At 44.0% G+C, this 27,211-nt stretch overlaps 1 protein-coding gene across 2 annotated transcripts in view; it reads left to right on the top strand.

The window, feature by feature from the left end:
* Positions 1-5,220: 5,220 nt before the first annotated feature.
* arl15a (ADP-ribosylation factor-like 15a) overlaps positions 5,221-27,211 on the top strand; it is a 179,578-nt gene continuing 157,587 nt past the window's right edge. Inside the window, exon 1 of one of the 2 annotated variants that reach the window (XM_055887863.1) lies at positions 5,221-5,595. In XM_055887863.1, the coding sequence (XP_055743838.1) occupies positions 5,584-5,595 (12 nt within the window). In that variant the 5' untranslated portion in view covers positions 5,221-5,583. Of the gene's footprint in view, positions 5,596-13,244; positions 13,995-27,211 lie in introns of those variants that run through there. The other variant, XM_055887861.1, reaches the window with a different exon arrangement.

Below are 27,211 nucleotides of genomic sequence, written 5' to 3' on the forward strand. Positions count from 1 at the left end.
ATCACTTCCATAGATATCACTTCCATAGATATCACTTCCATAGATATCACTTCCAAATATATCTCTTCCATAGATATCACTTCCATAGATATCACTTCCATATATATCACTTCCATAGATATCACTTCCATAGATATCACTTCCATACATATCTCTTCCATATATATCACTTACATAGATATCACTTCCATAGATATCACTTCAATAGATATCACTTCAATAGATATCACTTCCATAGATATCACGGTGAAATCAATAGAACAGTGTAGCACTGTTTAAACTAACACTACTCAAACACTGTTTAAACTAACACTATTTAAACACTGTTTAAACTAACACTACTCAAACACTGTTTAAACTAACACTATTTTAACACTGTTTAAACTAACACTATTCAAAGGCCACAGGGAAACTTGGAATTACCTATACATGGTTGGTTAGATGAGAACTTGTAGAAGGCTTATATCTATATTTTGGAATGGCGGATGTTGATTCCGGGAGGCTGCCATCACGGAAAAGGAAAGAAACCAATTTTTCTGTTAGTTAACTTCAACGAATCACAACCCGCCATAGGATACCAACAGTGACAACGGTTGGCTGCTATTTAAATAATAGTTTGACTATCAAATCAGTGTATTGGTGTGTCCAGCGACATTTATAGAGAGACCGCTCTAAACTCTACATGCCATTTGAGAAAGAAAATTATAGCTGCGTTCCAAGTCCTGGAGTCTCTGCCGAGTCCTCAACAACCGGTTACGGTTTTCAGGGTAAATGGAAAGAAAGCCCGTGACATGACATCCGCATTTGGATGTTAACCACAGATTATCCATTATATTGTCCAGATGCTAATGTCTTCAAAAATGGAACGCAGTCGAGGAGGCGAGATCAGGTGGGAACATTCTAACCAATGACAGGCAGATATTGACGCTTTTCCTGTTTGATGGTTTCGTCGGAGGGCATAGCGGGATTTCTTATAAGCTTCCGGGTCAGAGCTCCTTGAAAGTGGCAGCTCTAGCCTTTAGCTCAGTGTAGATGTTGCCTGTAATCCATGGCTTCTGGTTAGGGTATGTCCGTACAGTCACTGTGGGGACAACATCATAAATGCACTTATTGATGAAGACAATGACTGATGTGGTGTACTCCTCAATGCCATCGAAGGAATCCCAGAACATATTCCAGTCTGAGCAAAACAGTCCTGTAGCTTAGTATCTGCTTCATCTGACCACTTTTTTATTGATCTCGTCACTGGTACTTCCTGCTTTAATATTTGCTTGTAAGCAGGAATCGGGAGGATAGAATTATGGTCAGATTTGCCAAATGGAGGGTGGGGAGAGCTTTGTATGCGTCCTTGTGTGTGGAGTATAGGTGGTCCAGAGTTATTTTCCCTCTGGTTGCACATTTAACATGCTGATAGAAATGTGGTAAAACGGATTTAAGTTTCCCTGCATTAAAGTCCCTGGTTACTAGGAGCGTCGCCTCTGGGTGAGCGTTTTTGTTTGTAACAGTATAGCTTCCGTCCCTCTCCTCGCCTCGAACCAGGGACCCTCTGCACACATCGACAACTGACACCCACGAAGCATCGTTACCCATCGCGCCACAAAAGTCACGGCCCTTGCAGAGCAAGGGAAACAACTACTTCAGGTCTCAGAGCGAGTGACGTCACCGATTGAAACACTATTAGCGCGCACCACCGCTAACTAGCTAGCCATTTCACATCGGTTACACTTATTGCGGAATACAGGTCATTCAATGCTATCTTAGTGCCAACCTCTGACTGAGGGGGTATGTAAACAGCTACGAAGAATACAGATGAGAACTCTCTCGGTAGGTAGTGTGGTCTACAGCCTATCATGAGAAACTCTACCTCAGGCGAGCAATAGCTCGAGACTTCCTGAGATTTCGTGCACCAGCTGTTGTTTACAAAAATACATAGACAGCCGCCCGCCCCTTGTCTTACAAGACGACGATGTTCTATCCTGCCGGCACATCGTATAACCAGCCAGCTGTATTATGTTGTCGTCGTTCAGCCATGAGTCCGTGAAGCATAAGATGTTACAGTTTTTAATGTCCCGTTGGTAGTTTAATCTTCCTCGTAACTCGTCGATTTTATTGTCCAAAGATTGCATGTTTGCTTTCAGAATGGAGGGAAGTGGGGGATTATTCAATCACCTACGGATTCTCAGAAAGCAGCCCGACCTTCGGCCCCCTCTTTCTCTGCCTCCTCTTTACGCAGAACACGGGGATTGGGGCCTGTTCCCGAGGAAGCAGTGTAATCCTTCGCGTCTGGCTCGTCAGAGTCGTGAAAGGAAAAAGAGGATTCTGCCAGTCCGTGGTGAGTAATCGCAGTCCTGATGTCTAGAAGTTTTTTTCGGTCATAAGAGATGGTAGCGGCAACATTATGTACAAAACAAGTTTAAAAAAACAAGTTACTAACAACGCAAATAAACAAACAAAAAAACACAATCGTCTGGAGGCACGTAAAACGTCTGCCATCCTCTCTGATGCCATTTTCCATTGTCACATGTCCTACTTATATCAGTACACTCGTAACAACCTAATAATTACAAAACGTCTATTTGATCAAATAAGCCAAACTTAAAAAATAAGCCATTACATTTTTTGTTAACCAAATTCGACACTCCCTCATTGACCTCCATACAAAAGTGGTGTTTCTGTAGTACAGCCACCTAGCACTGTTGTTTGGTTAGCAGTGTTTCTGTAGTACAGCCACCTAGCACTGTTGTTTGGTTAGTGGTGTTCCTGTAGTACAGCCACCTGGCACTGTTGTTTGGTTAGCGGTGTTTCTGTAGTACAGCCACCTAGCACTGTTGTTTGGTTAGCGCTGTTTCTGTAGTACAGCCACCTAGCACTGTTGTTTGGTTAGTGGTGTTTCTGTAGTACAGCCACCTAGCACTGTTGTTTGGTTAGCAGTGTTTCTGTAGTACAGCCACCTAGCACTGTTGTTTGGTTAGCGGTGTTTCTGTAGTACAGGCACCTAGCACTGTTGTTTGGTTAGCGGTGTTTCTGTAGTACAGCCACCTAGCACTGTTGTTTGGTTAGCTGTGTTTCTGTAGTACAGCCACTTAGCACTGTTGTTTGGTTTGTGGTGTTCCTGTAGTACAGCCACCTAATACTGGCACTGTTGTTTGGTTAGTGGTGTTTCTGTAGTACAGCCACCTAGCACTGTTGTTTGGTTAGCGGTGTTTCTGTAGTACAGCCACCTAGCACTGTTGTTTGGTTAGTGGTGTTTCTGTAGTACAGGCACCTAGCACTGTTGTTTGGTTAGCAGTGTTTCTGTAGTACAGCCACCTAGCACTGTTGTTTGGTTAGCAGTGTTTCTGTAGTACAGCCACCTAGCACTGTTGTTTGGTTAGCGGTGTTTCTGTAGTACAGGCCACTAGCACTGTTGTTTGGTTAGCAGTGTTCCTGTAGTACAGCCACCTAGCACTGTTGTTTGGTTAGCGGTGTTTCTGTAGTACATCCACCTAGCACTGTTGTTTGGTTAGCGGTGTTTCTGTAGTACAGCCACCTAGCACTGTTGTTTGGTTAGCAGTGTTTCTGTAGTACAGCCACCTAGCACTGTTGTTTGGTTAGCAGTGTTTCTGTAGTACAGCCACTTAGCACTGTTGTTTGGTTAGTGGTGTTTCTGTAGCACAGCCACCTAGCACTGTTGTTTGGTTAGCAGTGTTTCTGTAGCACAGTCACCTAGCACTGTTGTTTGGTTAGCAGTGTTTCTGTAGTACAGCCACCTAGCACTGTTGTTTGGTTAGCGGTGTTTCTGTAGTACAGCCACCTAGCACTGGCACTGTTGTTTGGTTAGCAATGTTTCTGTAGTACAGCCACTTAGCACTGTTGTTTGGTTAGTGGTGTTTCTGTAGTACAGCCACCTAGCACTGTTGTTTGGTTAGCAGTGTTTCTGTAGTACAGCCACCTAGCACTGTTGTTTGGTTAGCAGTGTTTCTGTAGTGCAGCCACCTAGCACTGTTGTTTGGTTAGCAGTGTTCCTGTAGTACAGCCACCTAGCACTGGCACTGTTGTTTGGTTAGCAATGTTTCTGTAGTACAGCCACCTAGCACTGTTGTTTGGTTAGTGGTGTTTCTGTAGTACAGCCACCTAGCACTGTTGTTTGGTTAGCAGTGTTTCTGTAGTACAGCCACCTAGCACTGTTGTTTGGTTAGCAGTGTTTCTGTAGTGCAGCCACCTAGCACTGTTGTTTGGTTAGTGGTGTTCTACCAGAAGGTGGTTAGGCCTATCATTAGCATCTCTATATTTTTCCTGTTTCTTAATTGCTTGAAACCTGGATGTTTTACTTCATATTATGAGGCATTTTTTTTAATACCTTGCTTCAAAGTAGCCTAAAGCCAAAATCCCACCATAGAAACGTGGAGGCAATTATTTTTTATAAATGCTTCCTCATTATACGTTCTCCTGTCCTATTAGTTTTCTTTCAACTTTCTTTCATTTTATAGCAGCCAAAGGCATTATCCTGGTCATATTATGTAATCTCCCTTCTCTAAATGTCTAACGGGATATTTTCCATATCTGTCCAGGAAACTGTTTGCATGTGAGGATTGCATTTTAGAAGAAAAAAAATTCTCCCGCAAATTTATTTTTTGGAACATTCATACTTTTCTAGGACCTACCGCCGTGTGCACATTGCTGCACCATTTAAAAATTCAAAATAAAACGTTTACCAACATTTTTAAGCTAAACATTCTGCTCTGTTCCATCAGCCTTATTAATTGATACAGCATATACCTCCACTACACCATTTTGATATGTATCTTGGGGATAACAAAACAAAATGAGTATAAGTAATGACCACAGAAAAATAAGTAGGTATATGTCTTATACCTGTGTATACCCTCCACTTCACCACTAGATGTGGTCAAAACGTCAGCTTGTGTAATGTAGTAACACACACTGTCTATACATCATGGAAAGCATAGACGTCAGCTCGAACTCTAGTTTTGATTATCAACTAACGTGAAATCAACCAAACATTTCTCCATGTGATTTGATTTAGGTAAAACACGTGGTTAACTTGTTTGTTGTTGCAAAATCCAATTCGTTTATCACGTTGATTCAACGTCAGGAAATTACATATTTTTTTTGGTTGAACTGACGTTGAAACAACGTTGATTCAACCAATGGGATGGTTTGGTCAGCTGACCATCCCATACGCTACGTTGTGAAAGCAGACAAATGACGTAGCGCTGTAGTTTCCTCCAAACCAACACTGATATTGAGGGGGATACATATTTGGAGCGGAGCCGGTGGACGTTGCGTGGTGGTCGTGGGAGTCTTTCTATCACAGAGTGTAAAAAATAAGTGGTCGTAACAGCCTATATCCATTCATTAATGTCATTAAACGTGGATACATTGATTTTAGATACACATTTGGGTGCATATACTATACAAGCAGACAGCAAGAGCAAGCATTCCAACGGTATTCCCAACGCGCTTGATTTGATTTTGTCCGGTCCCCTTGGAAAGGCGGGGAATACAAACCAAAGTTCACTCCAGCAATAATCCGCATTGAGTAGATCGACTCATCGGAAGACTGACTTCAAATTACAGTTCATGGACTATCTGGTAATATATTTTCATACCTTGTATTTTCTCTGTTGTTGTTATTTGTATTGCTTACATTTGGATGAACAATGACAATGGAATTCTCGCCATCTTCCGCGGCTGTTTATCCTGCTATCACAGGTAAAACGGATGCTGATACCTTCTTTAGCTCAAATCGTAATGTATTTGTTACATGCTTCGTAAACAACAGGTGTAGACTAACAGTGAAATGCTTGTTTACGGACCCTTCCCAATAATGCAGAGAGAAAAATAGAGAAATAGTATAAATATAATAACACGACGAATAAATACACCGAGTAACGATAACTTCGACTATATACACGGGGTACCAGTACTGAGTCGACGTGCAGGGGTACGAGGTAATAATTTGGCTATATACACGGGGTACCAGTACTGAGTCGACGTGCAGGGGTACGAGGTAATAATTTGGCTATATACACGGGGTACCAGTACTGAGTCGACGTGCAGGGGTACGAGGTAATAATTTGGCTATATACACGGGGTACCAGTACTGAGTCGACGTGCAGGGGTATGAGGTAATAATTTGGCTATATACACGGGGTACCAGTACTGAGTCGACGTGCAGGGGTATGAGGTAATAACTTGGCTATATACACGGGGTACCAGTACTGAGTCGACGTGCAGGGGTATGAGGTAATAATTTGGCTATATACACGGGGTACCAGTACTGAGTCGACGTGCAGGGGTATGAGGTAATAACTTGGCTATATACACGGGGTACCAGTACTGAGTCGACGTGCAGGGGTATGAGGTAATAACTTGGCTATATACACGGGGTACCAGTACTGAGTCGACGTGCAGGGGTATGAGGTAATAACTTGGCTATATACACGGGGTACCAGTACTGAGTCGTCGTGCAGGGGTATGAGGTAATTGAGGTAGATATGTACATATAGGTAGGGGTAAAGTGAGTAGGCAACAGGATACATAAGAAGAATGCCCCTCTTCCCACAGGTGTGATTACTACCTCTGAGGGTTTAGAGAGCTTGTGGTAGTCACCTCATACAAGTACTTGGGAGTATGGCTAGATGGTACACTGTCCTTCTCTCAGCACATATCAAAGCTGCAGGCTAAGGTTAAATCTAGACTTGGTTCCCTCTATCGTAATTGCTCCTCTTTCACCCCAGTTGACAAACTAACCCTGATTCAGATGACCATCCTACCCATGCTAGATTACAGAGACGTAATTTATAGATCGGCAGGCAAGGGTGCTCTCGAGTGGCTAGATGTTCTTTACCATTCGCCCATCAGATTTGCCACCAATGCTCCTTATAGGACACATCACTGCACTCTATACTCTGTAAACTGGTCATCTCTGTATACCTGACGCAAGACCCACTGGTTGATGCTTATTTATAAAACCCTCTTAGGCCTCACTCCCCCTATCTGAGATATCTACTGCAGCCCTCATCCTCCACATACAACACCCGTTCTGCCAGTCACGTTCTGTTAAAGCTCCCCAAAGCACACACATCACTGGGTCGCTCCTCTTTTCAGTTCGCTGCAGCTAGCGACTGGAACGAGCTGCAACAAACACTCAAATGGAACAGTTTTATCTCCATCTCTTCATTGAAAGACTCAATCATGGACACTCTTACTGATAGAGGTCGCTGCTTTGCGTGATGTATTGTTGTCTCTACCTTCTTGCCCTTTGTGCTGTTGTCTGTGACCAATAATGTGTGTACCCTGTTTTGTGTTGCTACCATGTTGTGTTGCTACCATGTTGTGTTGCTACCATGTTGTTTTGCTACCATGCTGTGTTGCTACCATGCTGTGTTGACATGTGTTTCTACCATGCTGTGTTGTCATGTGTTGCTACCTTGCTATGTTGTTGTCTTAGGTCTCTCTTTATGTAGTGTTGTCTCTCTTGTCGGGATGTGTGTTTTGTCCTATATTTTAATTTGTATTTTTAATCCCAGCCCCCATCCTCTGTGGGAGGCCTTTTGGTAGGCCGTCATTGTAAATAAGAATATGTTCTTAACTGGCTTGCCTAGTTAAATAAAGGTTAAATAAATAAGATAATTAGCAGCAGTATGTGATGAGCCAAAAGAGTTGGTGCTAAAGGGGGTCAATGCAGATAGTCCGGGTAACTAATTGGTTAATCATTTTAGCAGTTTTATGGCTTGGGGCGGGAGGGGAGTAGAAGTTGTTCAAGGTTCTGTTGGTTCCAGACTTGTTCATCGGTACCGCTTGAGAGAGAGAGAACAGTCTATAATTTGGGTGGCTGGAGTGTGACAATTTTTAGGGCCTTCCTCTGACACCGCCTGGTATAGAAGTCCTGGTTGACAGGGAGCTCGGCTCCAGTGATGTACTGGGCCGTACCCACTACCCTCTGTAGCGCCTTACCGGTCGGATACCAAGCAGTTACCATATCAAGCGGTGAAGCAGCCAGTCAAGATGCTCTCGATGGTGCAGCTGTAGAACGTGTTGAGGATCTAAGGGCCCATGCCAAATGCCTCCTGAGGGGGAGGAGACGTTTGTCGTGTCTTCTTCACCACTGTGTCGGTGTGTGTGCACCATGTTAATTGTTTAGTGACGTGGACACCAAGGAATTTAAAACCCGCTCCACTACAGCCCCGTCGATGTGGATGGGGGCGTTACCCGCTCCACTACAGCCCCGTCGATGTGGATGGGGGCGTTACCCGCTCCACTACAGCCCTGTCGATGTGGATGGGGGCGTGCTCGGCCTTCCGTTTCCTGTAGTTTTACGATCGGCTACTTTGTCATTGCTGATATTGAGGGAGAGGTTGTCGTTCTGGCACCACACTGCCCAGGTCACTGACCTCCTCCCTGTAGGCTGTCTCATCGTCTTCGGTGATCAGGCCTACCACCGTCGTGTCGTCAACAAACTTAATGATGGTGTTAGAGTCAGGCGTTGCCACGTAGATGATTATGAGGATTTCCTTATTTGGGGCGATTTATGTTACGCTAGCCCCAATGTTTGAATGAATTTTGTTGCCAGCTGTTTTGTTGCCATACATAGGCCTACATCTTTTGAAGAGATACAATTGTATTTTGGTGCATCTCTGAATAGTTACATCGCTGTTACAGGTCGCTAATCATAAATCCATCTATCCCTGCATGGTGTTTCGAGGCTGCTTGCACTCCCATCTCGCACAGCCATAAGCTCAATGACCTGATGAAGGTATGTGTTGGAGCTGGGTCAGGATGGTTGTTAGTGAATAAAGGTATGTGATGGAGCTGGGTCAGGATGGTTGTTAGTGAATAAAGGTATGTGATGGAGCTGGGTCAGGATGGTTGTTAGTGAATAAAGGTATGTGATGGAGCTGGGTCAGGATGGTTGTTAGTGAATAAAGGTATGTGATGGAGCTGGGTCAGGATGGTTGTTAGTGAATAAAGGTATGTGATGGAGCTGGGTCAGGTTGGTTGTTAGTGAATAAAGGTATGTGATGGAGCTGGGTCAGGATGGTTGTTAGTGAATAAAGGTATGTGATGGAGCTGGGTCAGGATGGTTGTTAGTGAATAAAGGTATGTGATGGAGCTGGGTCAGGTTGGTTGTTAGTGAATAAAGGTATGTGATGGAGCTGGGTCAGGATGGTTGTTAGTGAATAAAGGTATGTGATGGAGCTGGGTCAGGATGGTTGTTAGTGAATAAAGGTATGTGATGGAGCTGGGTCAGGATGGTTGTTAGTGAATAAAGGTATGTGATGGAGCTGGGTCAGGATGGTTGTTAGTGAATAAAGGTACGTGATGGAGCTGGGTCAGGATGGTTGTTAGTGAATAAAGGTACGTGATGGAGCTGGGTCAGGATGGTTGTTAGTGAATAAAGGTACGTGATGGAGCTGGGTCAGGATGGTTGTTAGTGAATAAAGGTACGTGGTGGAGCTGGGTCAGGATGGTTGTTAGTGAATAAAGGTATGTGATGGAGCTGGGTCAGGATGGTTGTTAGTGAATAAAGGTACGTGGTGGAGCTGGGTCAGGTTGGTTGTTAGTGAATAAAGGTACGTGGTGGAGCTTATGAGTGTGTGGAGTTATGTTTATACCAACTTCTTTCGGCCCTGCACCCCATTAAAGGATGTGTGTTTGATAAGACTTGACGACGGGTTCGGCTGGTTGGCCATGTTCTGCCATGTTCTGTGTGCACTACTGTACTGACCTGCTTTGACAGGATAAACTTCAAGGTGGAATTGGTTGTATTGTGCTTTTGGATATTACCTTCCCACATCTCTATGTTGTTGCCTTTATTCCAGCCAGGGTGCAATGCCAACGTGTAACCAGGAGATTAGGGGTCTTGGGTTCTTGCCTACATTCTAGGGATGGGTGTTGCTGCTGTAACAGTACAGCGACTGAGGGGAAGCTGTGTAGACACACACACACACACACACACACACACACACACACACACACACACACACACACACACACACACACACACACACACACACACACACACACACACACACACACACACACACACACAAACACACACACACACACACACACACACACACAGACACACACCAGTGCTTAGAGAGGCTTTCCCAGAGAATTACTTTTTTTCTCTTTTTCTTTTCTCGCTTTGGTGCAATTTTCAGAAGTATGTGGTCAATTTCACAACTCTTAGTACAAAACTCAAAACAGATCATCAAAAAGGCAGTTGTTTCAAGACTCAATATCACACAGTCACTTTTTCACCAACCAGTGTTTCATCTAGAAATACATGTTTCACATTGCAGTTCGAGTTCATATAGAGTACTTGCTTTTCACAATGCAATGCTCACATTACTGTCGTGTCTTTGACTATGCCAGATTGATTGCTATGACATGCTATTCTTTTTATTTTATTTTTAATTTTAATTTTTAAATTTCTTAAAAATTTTCTCCCCTTTTCTCCCCAATTTTCGTGGTATCCAATCGCTAGTAATTACTATCTTGTCTCATCGCTACAACTCCCGTACGGGCTCGGGAGAGACGAAGGTCGAAAGTCATGCGTCCTCCGAAGCACAACCCAACCAAGCCGCACTGCTTCTTAACACAGCGCGCCTCCAACCCGGAAGCCAGCCGCACCAATGTGTCGGAGGAAACACCGTGCACCCGCCCCCCTCGGTTAGCGCGCACTGCGCCCGGCCCGCCACAGGAGTCGCTGGAGCGCGATGAGACAAGGATATCCCTACCTTCCAAACCCTCCCTAACCCGGACGACGCTAAGCCAATTGTGCGTCGCCCCACGGACCTCCCGGTCGCGGCCGGCTGCGACAGAGCCTGGGCGCGAACCCAGACTCTGGTGGCGCAGCATAGCACTGCGATGCAGTGCTCTAGACTACTGCGCCACCCGGGAGGCCCCATGACATGCTATTCTATAAAATAATTTCTCCGTAATTAATATTACCTGATTGAACTAATCACGTAAATATTAATTAACTAGAGAGGGACACCACGAAAGAATATTTATAGAGCTGTTATCTTTCGAATAAACTCTTAAAGATTTAGTAATATTTTACTAAATAGCAGTCACATTAATCGTCATTTTATTCAGTCTCATCTGAAAGTTGTAAGTCCTTGATTATCTGCAAGAATCCTGGCTAACAAGTTGAATCAGCAATACAAAATTGGGTTTAATTATTTATTTACTAAATACCTAACTAATCACACAGAATCACACATATACAATTAAATCATAACTTGATCACAAATTACGTCATACAGAAAAACGTCCCTGGCGGGCGGAATAGATATGACAGCTTGTTACACAAAGGAAAGGGGCTGAGTCTTAGTGAAAGAGCGGGAGATTCGAACATAGGCGAGCTGTGCTGTCGTAAATATAGTATCTGATGCATTCTAAATTACCGCCCATTTGAAAAAGAAAATGCAATACATATTTACTCTGTTGCCAACTCAACGGCTAGGAGATATCACTTCTGTAGTGAACACGAGTTCAAAGTTCATACCATTCACAATCAAAGTCCATGCTGATGTTGGCCTAGTTCTGTAGTTATTGTCTGAACCATTCTGACATCGGATCGTCATCCAAAATGTACCCGGAACAGGAAGTTATATTCTTGTCACTGGCTTTATATAGTGGAAGTAGAGGGGTGTGTCTGAAAAGTTTATAACCCATGCCTCTTCACAGGGGTGGGCCACTGGTTGAGCTGAGGAAAACTTATGAAAGCACAGATCTCTCATTTGGAAGCTAAATTTACATTTAATCTCTTCACAAATAATCTCATATTCAAACATTTCAATTAAACCACAATTCCATGTGAATCCGATACCTCTGACATTTATACTTTCCACAGTAGTCACAGTAATGTTAGCATAGAGGTATAGTAGCTCTATAGCTAGCTAATGTTAGCATAGAGGTATAGTAGCTCTATAGCTAGCTAATGTTAGCATAGAGTTATAGTAGCTCTATAGCTAGCTAATGTTAGCATAGAGGTATAGTAGCTCTATAGCTAGCTAATGTTAGCATAGAGGTATAGTAGCTCTATAGCTAGCTAATGTTAGCATAGAGGTATAGTAGCTCTATAGCTAGCTAATGTTAGCATAGAGGTAGCAAGCTAGCTCTTTCATTTACCCGGTTTCACTTCCTTGCCAGTGATAATGCTCAGTGATAATGCTGGTATTGCTGTCTGTTTGAGATGCTTTAGAAGCCACATTAATGGTAGGGACAACATCCACTTTGAGAAGACAACTTCTTGCTGAAGCTTTCCTTCCATTGTTGGTAGCCGTGGACATTCTCAGGGATGAAATGTGCTTCAGCAAGAAGTAGACGCACAATTCGCCGCCTCATTCTCACAAATCTGTTCCACTTTTTACTATATTTTTCATTCAACGTGTTGCATTGACTGCAGGGCATTGTGGGATTGTTTACTAAGTTAAAGCTGATTTGGAGAAAAATCTCAAAACCAAACTGTTAGAACAACATTGCAATATTATAACAATTTATTTAAGTTTATTTATTTATTTAATTTAAGTTACTATTATATACGTTTCTGACATTCAGGAATAGATGCTACTCTCCCTTTAAGGGAAACATCGGCTGCATTGATAGACAATCTTCTAGTATCTTCTAGAGGTCATCTTCTAGTATCGGAAAAAGTACAGAGATTTTGGTATATCATACAACACTAGTTACAAGCCTGCTAGAGTTAGTGGCAGCTGGACGAGCAGTATCCTTTGTCGTAGTACTGATGAATCCTGAGCTGAGAACTGAACTCTGAGAAGATCTAGCTTCAATCGTAGTGTGCCACCCTGGACTGTCTGTCTGTATGTCTTTCTGTCTGTCTGTCCTTTGTGTCTCTCAAATTCTACTTTCTATCTCTGAAAAACAAACGTGGCTAGACAGACAAAGACAGACAGACAGACGATATATAGACAGATAGACGATAGACAGACAGACAGACATATGATAGACAGACAGACAGACAGACAGACAGACAGACAGACAGACAGACAGACAGACAGACAGACAGATAGACACATAGACAGACAGATATATGGACAGACAGACAGACAGATATATGGACAGACAGACAGACAGACGTATATATAGATGGACAGACAGACAGATATATGGACAGACAGATATATGGACAGACAGACAGACAGACAGACAGACAGACAGACAGACAGACAGACAGATATATATACACAGACAGACAGACAGACAGACAGACAGACAGACAGACAGACAGACAGACCAACAGAATACGAGACCAAAACAACATGACACACGTCAACCCATTTTGATTGACATTGTGTGTTGGGGGCACTGGTGTGTAAACAGCGTGGACTTGTGTAATTGTCTCTAATCCAATTTGTAGTCTTATTTTGGAGTGTGCTGGTAGGCTAGTTGTTATATCTGAGCCCTTAATCGCCATACAGAGATATCCTCCTCCTCCTCATCCTCCTCCTACTAATCTCTGCCTAACAGCTTCATTCTCATTGTTTCTCTTCAGTTTTATGAATGAATATGAAGAGTATTCCTTCGTCCTTTTTCTCCTCTGTGGTTCTACTCCTCCTCTCCCGTCCCTCTGCTCCTCCTCTCCAGTCCCTCTGCTCCTCCTCTCCCGTCCCCCTGCTCCTCCTCTCCCGTCCCTCTGCTCCTCCTCTCCCGTCCCCCTGCTCCTCCTCTTCCTCCTGTTTCTCTTCCCCTCTTCTCCTCCGGTTTTCAGTTGAAGTTCAAGGAAGATATTAGATCTGTAAACGATTGGCTGGTTCTGGTCTCATGTTGACTTGAAATGCGCCGACCGTCTCGCTCCACTGCTCACTCCATCGTCCCTCCTTCCTGCCTGGCCTCATTCAGTAACCTCACTACCAGCTTAGCTTGTTGTGTTGTCGGGGGTAACGCTGTTGCCGGGGACGATGTCTGAGCACATGCAGCTGTCCTTAGCTTTGTGTAGGATCGGCTTCTATACGGTAAGAAATATGAATACTCAACTATCATCATAACAGGTGGTGTGTTGTGAGTGCGGGGGAAGATGTCTGTTACATGGATGTGCTCTTGTTTTTGAGTGAGTGTGTGTGTGTGTGTGTGTGTGTGTGTGTGTGTGTGTGTGTGTGTGTGTGTGTGTGTGTGTGTGTGAGAGGGGGGAGTGGGTGCATGTGTGTGTGTGTGTGTGTGTGTGAGAGGGGTGAGTGGGTGCATGTGTGTGTGTGTGTGTGTGTGTGTGTGTGTGTGTGTGTGTGTGCGTGCGTGTGTGTGTGTGTGTGTGTGTGTGTGTGTGTGTGTGTGTGTGTGTGTGTGTGTGTGTGTGTGTGTGTGTGTGTGTGTGTGAGAGGGGGGAGTGGGTGGGGGGGGGAGGGCGGGTGTGGGATCTGTATGCAAGGGGGAGCAGGAAGGGAGCCACTGTTTGGTTTATGAATGGAGAGGCACTAAGCACCTCTCTCTCTCTCTCCAGTCCAGTCTTCTGTTATGAAGGTGCAACAGTCAAGATAGGATGTAAAGCAGAGTATGAAAGGAAGCGGTTTAGCCAATATCTCTGTGCTTATATTGCTGTGAAGATGTTTAAGGCTGAGTTTACACATCTTTTGACCAGTAGTTGGTCTTTTGACCAATCAGATCAGATCCCGCACTCCTCCCCCCTGTAACTATTCCCCAGGCCGTTGCTGTAAATGAGAACGTGTTCTCAGTCAGCTTACCTGGTAAAATAAATAAAAATAATGGTTAAATCAAATAAATAAATTCTATTTTGCCAATAATTGGGCAAAAGATCAGAATTGTGATGCCTGTGTAAACGTAGATATGGTTCCTGAGCCTGAGGCAGATCACATAATCTGATCTGAATCAGATGAGATACTTTACTGAATGTGGCTTTATGTTTATCTCTCCGATTCTCTCTCTCTCTCTCGACTGTTTTGAATGCATCCTATAGCCTATGAGGTGGGAGGCTGATGCCTCTATGCATCCTATAGCCTATGAGGTGGGAGGCTGATGCCTCTATGCATCCTATAGCCTATGAGGTGGGAGGCTGATGCCTCTATGCATCCTATAGCCTATGAGGTGGGAGGCTGATACCTCTATGCATCCTATAGCTTATGAGGTGGGAGGCTGATACCTCCTCTATGCTTCCTATAGCCTATGAGGTGGGAGGCTGATACCTCTATGCTTCCTATAGCCTATGAGGTGGGAGGCTGATGCCTCTATGCATCCTATAGCCTATGAGGTGGGAGGCTGATACCTCTATGCATCCTACAGCCTATGAGGTGGGAGGCTGATACCTCTATGCATCCTACAGCCTATGAGGTGGGAGGCTGATTCCTCTATGCATCCTATAGCCTATGAGGTGGGAGGCTGATACCTCTATGCATCCTATAGCCTATGAGGTGGGAGGCTGATTCCTCTATGCATCCTACAGCCTATGAGGTGGGAGGCTGATACCTCTATGCATCCTATAGCCTATGAGGTGGGAGGCTGATACCTCTATGCATCCTACAGCCTATGAGGTGGGAGGCTGATACCTCTATGCATCCTATAGCCTATGAGGTGGGAGGCTGATGCCTCTATGCATCCTATAGCCTATGAGGTGGGAGGCTGATGCCTCTATGCATCCTACAGCCTATGAGGTGGGAGGCTGATGCCTCTATGCATCCTACAGCCTATGAGGTGGGAGGCTGATGCCTCTATGCATCCTACAGCCTATGAGGTGGGAGGCTGATGCCTCTATGCATCCTATAGCCTATGGGGTGGGAGGCTGATTCCTCTATGCATCCTATAGCCTATGGGGTGGGAGGCTGTTTCCTCTATGCATCCTACAGCCTATGAGGTGGGAGGCTGATGCCTCTATGCATCCTACAGCCTATGAGGTGGGATGCTGATGCCTCTATGCATCCTATAGCCTATGAGGTGGGAGGCTGATGCATCCTATAGCCTATGAGGTGGGAGGCTGATTCCTCTATGCATCCTACAGCCTATGAGGTGGGAGGCTGATGCCTCTATGCATCCTACAGTCTATGAGGTGGGAGGCTGATGTCTCTATGCATCCTACAGCCTATGAGGTGGGAGGCTGATGTATCCTATAGCCTATGAGGTGGGAGGCTGATTCCTCTATGCATCCTACAGCCTATGAGGTGGGAGGCTGATGCCTCTATGCATCCTATAGCCTATGAGGTGGGAGGCTGATACCTCTATGCATCCTATAGCCTATGAGGTGGGAGGCTGATTCCTCTATGCATCCTACAGCCTATGAGGTGGGAGGCTGATGCCTCTATGTGTCCTACAGCCTATGAGGTGGGAGGCTGATGCCTCTATGCATCCTACAGCCTATGAGGTGGGAGGCTGATGCCTCCTATAGCCTATGAGGTGGGAGGCTGATTCCTCTATGCATCCTACAGCCTATGAGGTGGGAGGCTGATTCCTCTATGCATCCTACAGCCTATGAGGTGGGAGGCTGATGCCTCTATGCATCCTATAGCCTATGAGGTGGGAGGCTGATGCCTCTATGCATCCTATAGCCTATGAGTTGGGAGGCTGATGCCTCTATGCATCCTATAGCCTATGAGGTGGGAGGCTGATTCCTCCTATAGCCTAGGAGGTGGGAGGCTGATTCCTCCTATAGCCTATGAGGTGGGAGGCTGATTCCTCCTATAGCCTATGAGGTGGGAGGCTGATTCCTCCTACAGCCTATGAGGCGGGAGGCTGATTCCTCTATGCATCCTACAGCCTATGAGGTGGGAGGCTGATGCCTCCTATAGCCTAGGAGGTGGGAGGCTGATTCCTCCTACAGCCTATGAGGTGGGAGGCTGATTCCTCCTACAGCCTATGAGGCGGGAGGCTGATTCCTCCTACAGCCTATGAGGCGGGAGGCTGATTCCTCCTACAGCCTATGAGGTGGGAGGCTGATTCCTCCTACAGCCTATGAGGTGGGAGGCTGATGCCTCTTCAGCATGTGTTTCTTCCATGATTTGACACAGAGCTACGTATAGATGGACTGCGTTGTTGTTTTGCTTTTGAGGAGGCTTTCAAATCCCTGAACGGTTAACGGATTGGTGAAGCTGTTGCTTTAAAAAAAAAAAAAAGTGTCTCTATAGAGTTGATTTGAAAAATATACACTGAGTGTACAAAACATCATGAACAGCTCTCTATTGAGTTGCACCACCTCTTTTACCCTCAGGGTCTCAAAAGCGTTCCACAGGGATGCGGGCACCATTTTGACTCCAATGCTTCCCCACAGTTGTGTCCAGTTGGCTGGATGTCCTTTGGGTGGTGGACCATTCTTGATACACACGGGGGAAACTGTTGAGGGTGGAAAAACCCAGTAGCGTTGCAGTTCTTGACACAAACCGGTGTGCCTGGCACCTACTACCATACCCTTTTCAAAGGCACTTAAATCTTTTGTCTTGCCCCATTCACCCTCTGAATGGCACACAAACACAATCCATGTCTCAGTTGTGTCAAGGCTTAAAAAATAATTATTTGACCTGTCTCCTGGATTTAACAAGTGACGTGAATAAGGGATCATAGCTTTTCACCTGGATTCACCTGGTCAGTCTATGTCGTGGAAAGAGCAGGTGTACTTAATGTTTTGTCCGCTCAGTGTACGGCGCAAAAAAAGGTAATGAATATCAAGTATCTTGGATTTCTTGGTGAGGCATTGTGTGCGTTGGCAGGTGTATCTGACCGTTACTTTCTGCAGTATGTTGGCCAGCCTGTAGCCTACCGTAGTCATTCTGTTGCTGCTATGTAGTATTTGGGGTCATTGTGTTTTTTTGTAACGTAGATACTTGAGGCCAACACTCTTGCTGAAAATGCAATCTAACCTACTTGTTACATTCCAGTGATGTATTTCAAAATACTGTTGTTTCCCCACCCGACACCCAAAGTTCGTTGACACGTGTCAAACAAGCTACTTTGACCCCATGTTGTTTCCCAATACAACACCTACCGAAAGCCTACTATGAGAAACGACACTGGCAGCAGGTAGTGAGAGATTTGGCACGCGGCCCATTGTCAGACACGTAGAGGGCCAATCATAAGAGATGCCTATGTGTTCTGTGGAAAATAATGCGCGACCCGCTAGCAGAGTGTCACTGACCAGCCACTTCCAGTTGCATCATTTTCCAGATGATAGATGATGGTGACGTCACTCACTCTGAGACCTTGAAGTAGTTGTTCCCCTTGCTCTGGCAAGAGCCTTGGCTTTTTGTGGAGTGATAGGTAACGATGCTTTAAGGGTGTCAGTTGTTGATGTGTGCAGAGGGTCCCTGGTTCGAGCCCAGGTAGGGGTGAGGAGAGGGACGGAAGCAAAACTGTTACATTGATGCTGTTGACCTGGATTCACTGGTTGCTGCGGAAATGGAGGCGATCAAATTGGGGTGAGTGTAACCTGAGAAACCATCCTGTGGCTTTTTCCAAATACCCCTTGTACACGGTATATACACGGTATACAGCCCAAGCCTAATTATCAGGGACAGGAGATGTTTCATGAAGAGTCTACCTAACCAGTCAGGTGGCTGTTTGACAAAACAAGGCTTCGGAAGTCATTGATCACATTCTTCTGATAAAGTGATGCAGGCATCAGCACACTACTTAGGGATTTCAACGAATTCATTCGGAGGTCCGGCATCAAATGTAAGATCACTACCACAACCCATCTCAGTAATGGGTGCAACCTTTTACAGATTGGATTAGTTTAGAAAAACGTTAAGTTATTTTACTTTGTATAGTATAAGATCAATTAATTAATCAACGTTCATTAATCAACAGAGATATTTAAAACAAACTATTCTAATAAATAAAAAAATAAAAAAAAATAAAAAACTACCTGTAACAAAGCATGCTGGGAAATGTAATACTGAGGCCCCTCCCACATATCTTTCCCTCAGAGTTAACGGTAATAACCTGAACACAGTCGAGTAACGCCACATGATGGAATAGATTTCTTCTATCAAATGCCCTGTTCAGTTGTGCTGAAATGTAGTTCAGGTGACAGACATTCCTAACTTTGATCTATTTATAATGACTAAATGCACTCTAAACAGGACAGTGGGAAAGTTAACTCAAGTTTAAAATCTAAACTCTTTAAGCCACATAGGTGTTCTCCTGGTTAGAAACGGACTGGAAATAGCTGACTAGCATGTCTGGCCTGTGTTTAAGTTGTAAAACTGACGTTTAGGTTTATTAACATGTCCCATGTTTCATGGTTTTACAGTGTAGTTTCCCACTGGAAACCCCACTATACTGTAGGCCTACATCACGCACGCACGCACGCACACACACACATACACACACACACACACTACATGAAGGATCTTATCTGTGCCGTGGAAGGAAATAAATATTTGTATACACAACGACTACTCAGTCTACTCAGTCACACAACGACCACTCAGTCTGAGGTCCTGAGGGCTTTGCAGCAGGTTTTCATCAAGGATCTCTCTGTACTTTGCTCCGTTCATCCTGACTAGTCTCCCAGTCCCTGCCGCTGAAAAACATCCCCACAGCATGATGCTGTCACCACCATGCTTCACTGTAGGGATGGTGCCAGGTTTCCTCCGGACGTGACGGCATTCAATTAAAAGTGTTCAACCTTGGTTTCATCAGACCAGAGAATCTTGTTTCTCATGGTCTGAGAGTCTTTAGGTGCTTTTTGGCGAACTCCAAGCGGGCTGTCATGTGCCTTCTACTGAGGAGTGGCTTCCGTCTGGCCACTCTACCATAAATGTCTGATTGGTGCAGTGCTGCAGGGATGGTTGTCCTTCCGGAATGTTCTCCCATCTCCACAGAGAAACTCTGGAGCTCTGTCAGAGTGACCACCGGGTTCTATAAAGGAACAGTCCTTTATATAAAGGAACAGTTTTTGCTTTGTCATTATGAGTTATTGTGTATAGATTAATGAGGAAAATGTTTTATTTAATCCATTGTAGAATAAGGCTGTAACGTAACAAAATGTGGAAACAGTTAAAGGGGTCTGAATACTTTCCCGCACTGTGTAGTACAATATTAAATGTTCTCGACACGTTTCATGTGTCCAGTTTTCTGAGGGTTTCTGAGAACATGGTTGCCATGGTTATGTTCTAGATACGTTTCATGGGAACGTTGCAAGAACATTTCTGTGTATCAGTTGTCAGGACGTCGCCTGATGGTCCCCAAAAAATGTGTTGTTTCATCAAGCCTTGTTACTGTTGCCGGGCCAATCAAGGCCCTGATTGGTGAGCCATTGATTGTTCTTCGTCTGCTGGCAAGATTAGGGATACTTACACAGTGCTTTTAACATAGTATTTTCAATTTACATTTGACACATAATGACATTGTGTATGTACATTTATACAGTCATTATTATTCAACATGTCCTCACCTGGGATTTGAACTCACAACCTCTTGGTTGACAGTATTCCAAGCTTCCTGCTATGCCACTAGTTCCGTGTCACATATTGGTTCATCTGATTTTGATTTAGGCATACTTATTTCAGCAATTTTAAGGGGTTTCAGTATAGTTGTGTAATGTTGGTGGGGCATATTAACCTGTTTTAATGAAACTGCTGAATCACTATGATCAATACAAATGGACTGTTCTTTTAACAGACCTGAGATTTACCTCAAGGTGTATTCATCCTATTGCTTCCACGTATGAAGTTGTTTCAGATCTACCTAGCGAGGATTTAAACTGGACTGGACATGTATACTGGCCCATTAAGCACGCCCCTGGAGATATCCCTTATTGGGACAGTAATTAGGGCGTTTGTCATTGGTGCTGAAAAACTCATTTTAATTAGATCACAGTTTTTTTACATTTATGGAATATCTACATAGGCGTATAGAGGCCCATTTATTAGCAACCATGACTCCTGTGTTCCAATGGCACGTTGTGTAAACTAATCCAAGTTTATCATTTTTTTTTTTTTTTTTTTTTTTTTTTTTTTAATTTTATTAAGTTTATCATTTTTAAAAGGCTAATTGATTGAAACACCAGTCTCCACGTCAACAGTGAAGAAGCAAGTCCGGGATGCTGGACTTCTAGGCAGAGTTCCTCTGTCCAGTGTCTGTGTTCTTTTGCCCATCTTAAACTTTTGTTTTTATTAGTCAGTCTGAGATTTGGCTTTTTTCTTTGCAACTCTGCCTAGAAGGCCAGCATCCTGGAGTCGCCTCTTCAGTTTACGTTAAGACTGGTGTTTTGCGGCTACTATTTAATGAAGCTGCCAGTTGAGGACTTGTGAGGCGTCTGTTTCTCAAACTAGACACTCTAATGTACTTGTCCTCTTGCTCAGTTGTGCACCGGGGCCTCCCACTCCTTTTCCTATTCTGGTTAGGCCCCGTTTGCGCTGTTCTGTGAAGGGAGTAGTACACAGCGTTGTACGAGATCTTCAGTTTTTTGGCAATTTCTCGTATGGAATAGCCTTCATTTCTCAGAACAAGAATAAACTGACGGGTTTCAGAAGAAGGTTCTTTGTTTCTGGCCATTTTGAGCCTGTAATCAAACCCACAAAATGCTGATGCTCCGGATAGTCTAAAGAAAGCCAGTTTTATTGCTTCTTTAATCAGAACAACAGTTTTCAGCGGTGCTAACATAATTGCAAAAGGGTTTTCTAATGATCAATTAGCCTTTTAAAATGATAAACTTGGATTAGCTAACACGACGTGTCAATGGAACACAGGAGTGGTGGTTGCTGATAATGGGCCTCTGTACGCCTATGTAGATATTCCATAAAAAATCTGCCGTTTCCAGCTACAATAGTCATTTACAACATTAACAATGTCTACACTGGGGGGGCGGAGCTAGCATGTTGGAGTGAACGGCTGCGTGTGAGAGGCTCCTGCAACTTTTTTGCGAAATAATCTAACTTACCCTACTTTATGATACTTTTTACAACAAACGTTTCTTTCTAATACAACATTGTAACTTTCTGTGTAAAAATGCCGAGTAATAAGCGACCAAAGGACAATAAATCCACATCGGAGGCCTACTCCACACCAAACAACGAGACAGACATGGCGGAAGGCACAGGCAACAACGTGACACTTAAAGAACTTACCCAGGCTTTGGGAGAACTACGTGTTGCTTTAGCTGAGGATCTTAAGGCTACTATTGCTGAACTGGACACCAAAATCGAGGGCACCATTCGAGCGGTCGCTTCGCAGGGCCAGAGTATTGTGGACCTTGAGAGGGCTTCTGAATTCAGCGCTGGTAGGATCGACGAGTTAGAGAAGCTGTGCTCGTCACTACAGGGTACTGTGCAGAGGCTTTCTGTGAAAGTGGTCGACCTGGAGGGCCGTTCCAGACGTAATAACCTTCGCGTTGTTGGTCTGGCAGAGGGGGTAGAGGCGGGCTCTCGCCCCACCGACTTCTTCGCCAAGCTATTGAAGGATGCAATGGGATCGGACGTTTTGGGTTCGGACCCCCAGCTGGACCGTGCACATCGCGCCCCTGTCCCAGTGCCTGGACCGGGTCAACGCCCTCGCCCAGTAATCATCTGTTGTCACAGTTTCAAGACCAAGGATCTTATCCTGCGCGAGGCCCGAATGAGGGGCAACCTGTTACATAAAGGGCACCCCTTCCGTGTCTATGATGATTATGCGCCCGATGTGGCAAAGGACCGTGGCGGCTACAGAGATGTCATGGCCAAACTCTACAAACTCCATCTTCGCCCAGCCTTGCTCTTCCCTGCAAGACTAAGAATTACCCCGCCCTCTGGTGAGAAGATGTGGCTCTCCTCGGTTTTGGACGCAGAGAAGTTTATCCGGGAACATACGCCAATCCCCCGTACAGGTTAGAGTGCCTTGTCATTGTGTGTTAGGGTCTGCTCATGGAATCGAATCCATACTAAACCATAACGGGTGAAACCGTATTGAACGGTCTCAACAAGGGCTACCGAACATGCAAGATGCTGTGGAGGGCGGTCTTGGCTCTCAATTAAAGTCACTTTCATTCTGGCTGTGTTCAGAGCGATGCCTATTTAGGATGCCTTCCAGGTTTGATCATTGTCACTTTCGGATGAATATACTTATTACCCCCATTTTTTTTTGTTTCGTTATTTATTTTTTAATTCTTACATTTATTGTTATTACAATACCATTTATTTAAAGCTTGCAGGGGACTGGGGGTGATGGTGGGGAAGGGGCAGACACAGACACCTGGATAGCAGGTGGATGTTTTGTGCCGTTCTGCCTTTGATATAGCCGAGGGCCGCTCTCCCGATTAGATCCCTACCAGCCCTCTGTAGTGTCTAGGTAGGTGTGCGTACATATAATTATTATTTGTACTTTATAATTATTTTCTCCTAGCATGTTACTATTATGTATGTGTATATTTTAAATTAGTGTAGATTATTACTCTGGGGCATGAATGTTTCTGTATGGATGGGTATGTGTATATGCGCATATGTAGATATGTATGGGTGTGTGTGTGTATATGTATATTTTTAAATATATACCTTTATATGTATTTTTTGGGGATGTGTGTGTGTGTGTATGTGTTTGTATGTGTGTATGTGTATGTATGTATATATATGTGTGTGTATATGTATGTATGTATGTATATGTATGTATATATATATATATATGTATATGGGTAAGTATGTGTATGTGTGTGTATGTATACATGTATATATATAACCTTTTTATTTATTTATTTTCTGACTGGGGGATACGTTTAATTTAGAAAAATTCTTGTTTCCGATCTAACCCACAATATGTAAATGTACGGCTGTCTAAGTTGGTTGCTGATGGTTCATGTTTAGACCGGCAGTGCTTAGCAAAATAATCTTGTGATGCTATATCTTGCTTATCTCAGGGATAGATAGACCCAAGATGACGCTTAAGTGCGCAATATGTTTAGGTTGAAACTTATTCTCTTTAGGTTTATTAGATGCTAATTGGACACTTTATTCGCGGGAGCCTCCTCAGTTCATATGTTAGTAGAAGTTCTAGGATAGTGAGAGGTGAACGTACAGTTGGGATTTTATTTCTGTTTCACCTCTTGTTCGAGGTCGCGCCGTGCTTTTTTGGCATCGGCCAGACAATGTGTTTATTATTTTTATTTTAATTTTATTTTCTCTCCTATTTGTGTATGCCTGTTAAAGGTGGGTTGGGCGGGGGGGTAAATAGTGGGGAAAGTAGGGGAACAGGGTGGGAAGTAAAGGGGCTTGCAGGGGGGGAGGGGCTGGTTGGATACTGCTCGGGTGTAGCTGCTACATATGCTGATCGTGATGGTTTGGTGCGCTTTCTTACCTTTTTATTGAGTTACAAGTTATGCAGGCCACCATAGGAACTACAAATGAGAGGGGGGCGGGGCTCACATTCACTTCCTGGAATGTCAGGGGCTTAAACGAACCAATTAAGAGAGGCAAGGTCCTAGCCCACTTGAAAGCACTCTCGTCTGATATTATATTTTTGCAAGAAACCCATCTGAAAAATAATGCTCACAGCAGACTTAAATGTAGGTGGGTGGGGCAAGTGTATCACTCTAACTTCTCTGCCAAAACGAGAGGCACAGCGATTCTGGTACGGAAAGGAATTCCCTTTCTACATAAAACCACTATTGTGGATAAAGAGGGTCGTTATGTGATCGTAATAGGAGAGATCCACTCTACTTCTGTAACTCTACTAAATATCTATGGGCCAAACATTGATAACCCCTCTTTTTTCAAAAGAGTCCTTGCCCTGATTCCAGATATCTCCCATACTAACCTGATCATTGGAGGGGACCTTAACTGCGTGCTAGACCAATATTTGGACAGATCCTCTACCCGGCGAACCCCCACCTCCTATTCAAGTGAATTCTTGAATACCTACATAAAGAATTCTAACTTATTTGATATATGGAGGATCACTAACCCTACGGGCAGGGAATACTCCTTTCACTCTCATGTTCACAATGTTTATACTCGAATTGACTACTTTTTGGTTGATGCTAAACTACTCCCCTATACCTGTAATGTGAAGTATCATGATATTATAATCTCGGACCACAGTCCACTCACCTTCTCCCTGAGATTGGGTGACATGGTACCAAACGAGAGGGTCTGGAGGTTAAATCCTCAGCTCCTCACAGAACCAACATTCTGTGAACATCTTAAAGACCAAATAACATTTTTCTTTGATACCAACGACAACACAGAGACTTCCCCAGCATTACTGTGGGAAACACTTAAGGCTTATTTGAGAGGCTGTATCATCTCCTATCAGACTGCCAGGAGTAGGCAAAACAAGGGAAAATTGGTAGTACTGGAGGGACAAATTCACTTACTGGATAGGGAGAATGCTAGACATCCATCTATGGAGAAACATAAAAAAATTACCTCTTTAAAATTTGAATATAATCAGACTCTCTCAGCTAAAATTGCTAAATCTTTTCTCTACGCCAAGCAAAAATATTTTGAGTTTGGTGACAAACCACACAAATTACTCGCCAGACAACTTCGAAAAATTGTGAGTGACCGAATGATTCACAAAGTTAAGTCTGCATCTGGGGAATTACTCTCTTCCCCCAAAGACATCAATGACAGATTCCGTCAGTTTTATGAGACTCTATATACATCTAAAGCCGATTCTAACCCCTTAATTATGCAAAACTTTTTGGATGACTGTAATCTTCCTGCCCTGAACCAGGAAGATTCTAACTTCCTGAATAAGGAAATATCTCTTGAAGAAATTCGAGAAACAATCAAAACTCTAAAGAGTGGCAAGACCCCGGGCCCAGATGGATACCCGGGTGAATTCTATAAAACATTCAGCAACATGCTCTCTCCCTACCTGCACAAAATGTTGGTTCAGTCCAGAGAGGATGGAGCTCTCCCATCTACTTTGGATGAAGCATTCATTACAGTTATACATAAGAAGGGTAAAGATCCGGAAGAGGTAGGGTCATACAGACCAATATCCCTCCTCAATACAGACCAAAAGATTTTAGCAAAAACCCTGGCTAACAGGCTTAGCACTTTAATTGGCAAACTGGTCCATTCGGACCAGACCGGCTTTATCCCGAACAGAAACTCATTCTTCAATCTCAGGCGCCTCTTCAACATTATGTATTCTCAGAGGTTACCAAACATGGACCTTGCCGTTATATCTCTTGACGCCGAGAAGGCTTTTGACCAAGTTGAGTGGTCCTATCTATTCAAAGTCCTACATAAATTTAATATTGGAGATGGGTTCATAAATTGGATCCAGCTTTTATATAGGAACCCCTGTGCGAGAATACTCACTAACCAATCATTGTCGCCCCGATTTAACCTCTACAGAGGGACAAGGCAGGGTTGTGCGCTGTCGCCGATGCTCTTCGCCCTAATCATTGAACCTCTCGCTCAGACGATTAGATCTGATGCAGCAATACACGGCTATAATACTAAAGATACTCTAAATAAGATTTCCCTATACGCAGATGACATTCTCCTCTATGTAACAGAACCCCAAGCTAGTATTCCAGCTATTCTTGATGTGATTAATTTGTTTGGTACCTTCTCGGGATACAGAATAAATTGGAACAAGAGTGAATTAATGCCCATACGGTTACAAAACACCTCCTGGCTAGAACATCTTCCACTTAAGTTATCTTCAGAAAAATTTACCTATCTAGGAATTGTAGTTACCAAACAATATTCCTTACTATTTAAAGAGAATTTCCCCTCGCTGATGCAAAAACTAAAAACAAACATACAATTTTGGAGAACTCTCCCAATTTCTCTGCTCGGAAGAATTAATGCCATTAAAATGGTCTTCCTCCCACAACTGCTCTACCTATACCAGAACATCCCAGTATTCATACCTAAATCCTTTCATAAACAACTGGACTCAATTATCAATCCTTTCATCTGGGATTATAAAACACACAGGATAGGTAAAAAACACCTCTGCAAATCCAAGATGGAAGGAGGACTGTCTCTCCCAAATTTTATATTTTATTATTGGGCCGCTAACCTCCGTGCGGTTACGTTTTTGCTGGATGACGCACGTCCGTCACCCACCTGGCTTAGTATGGAGCGTGAGGAGTGTCACCCCTTCTCTATTGGGCTGTGATTTTGTCGCCTGTCAATCTGGAGAGGTCACTTTATCGTAACAATCCTATTATACATAGCACAGTCCGAATCTGGAAGCAAATTAAAACCCACTTTGAGCTTAGACCAATGTCATTCATGCTCCCTGTTGCCAGGAACCCCTCCTTTGCCCCCTCCAACCTTGATAACACCTTTGAGCAATGGGG

The sequence above is a fragment of the Salvelinus fontinalis genome, chromosome 28 (assembly GCF_029448725.1).
Source record: "Salvelinus fontinalis isolate EN_2023a chromosome 28, ASM2944872v1, whole genome shotgun sequence".
In the NCBI taxonomy this organism is placed as follows: Eukaryota; Metazoa; Chordata; class Actinopteri; order Salmoniformes; family Salmonidae; genus Salvelinus; species Salvelinus fontinalis.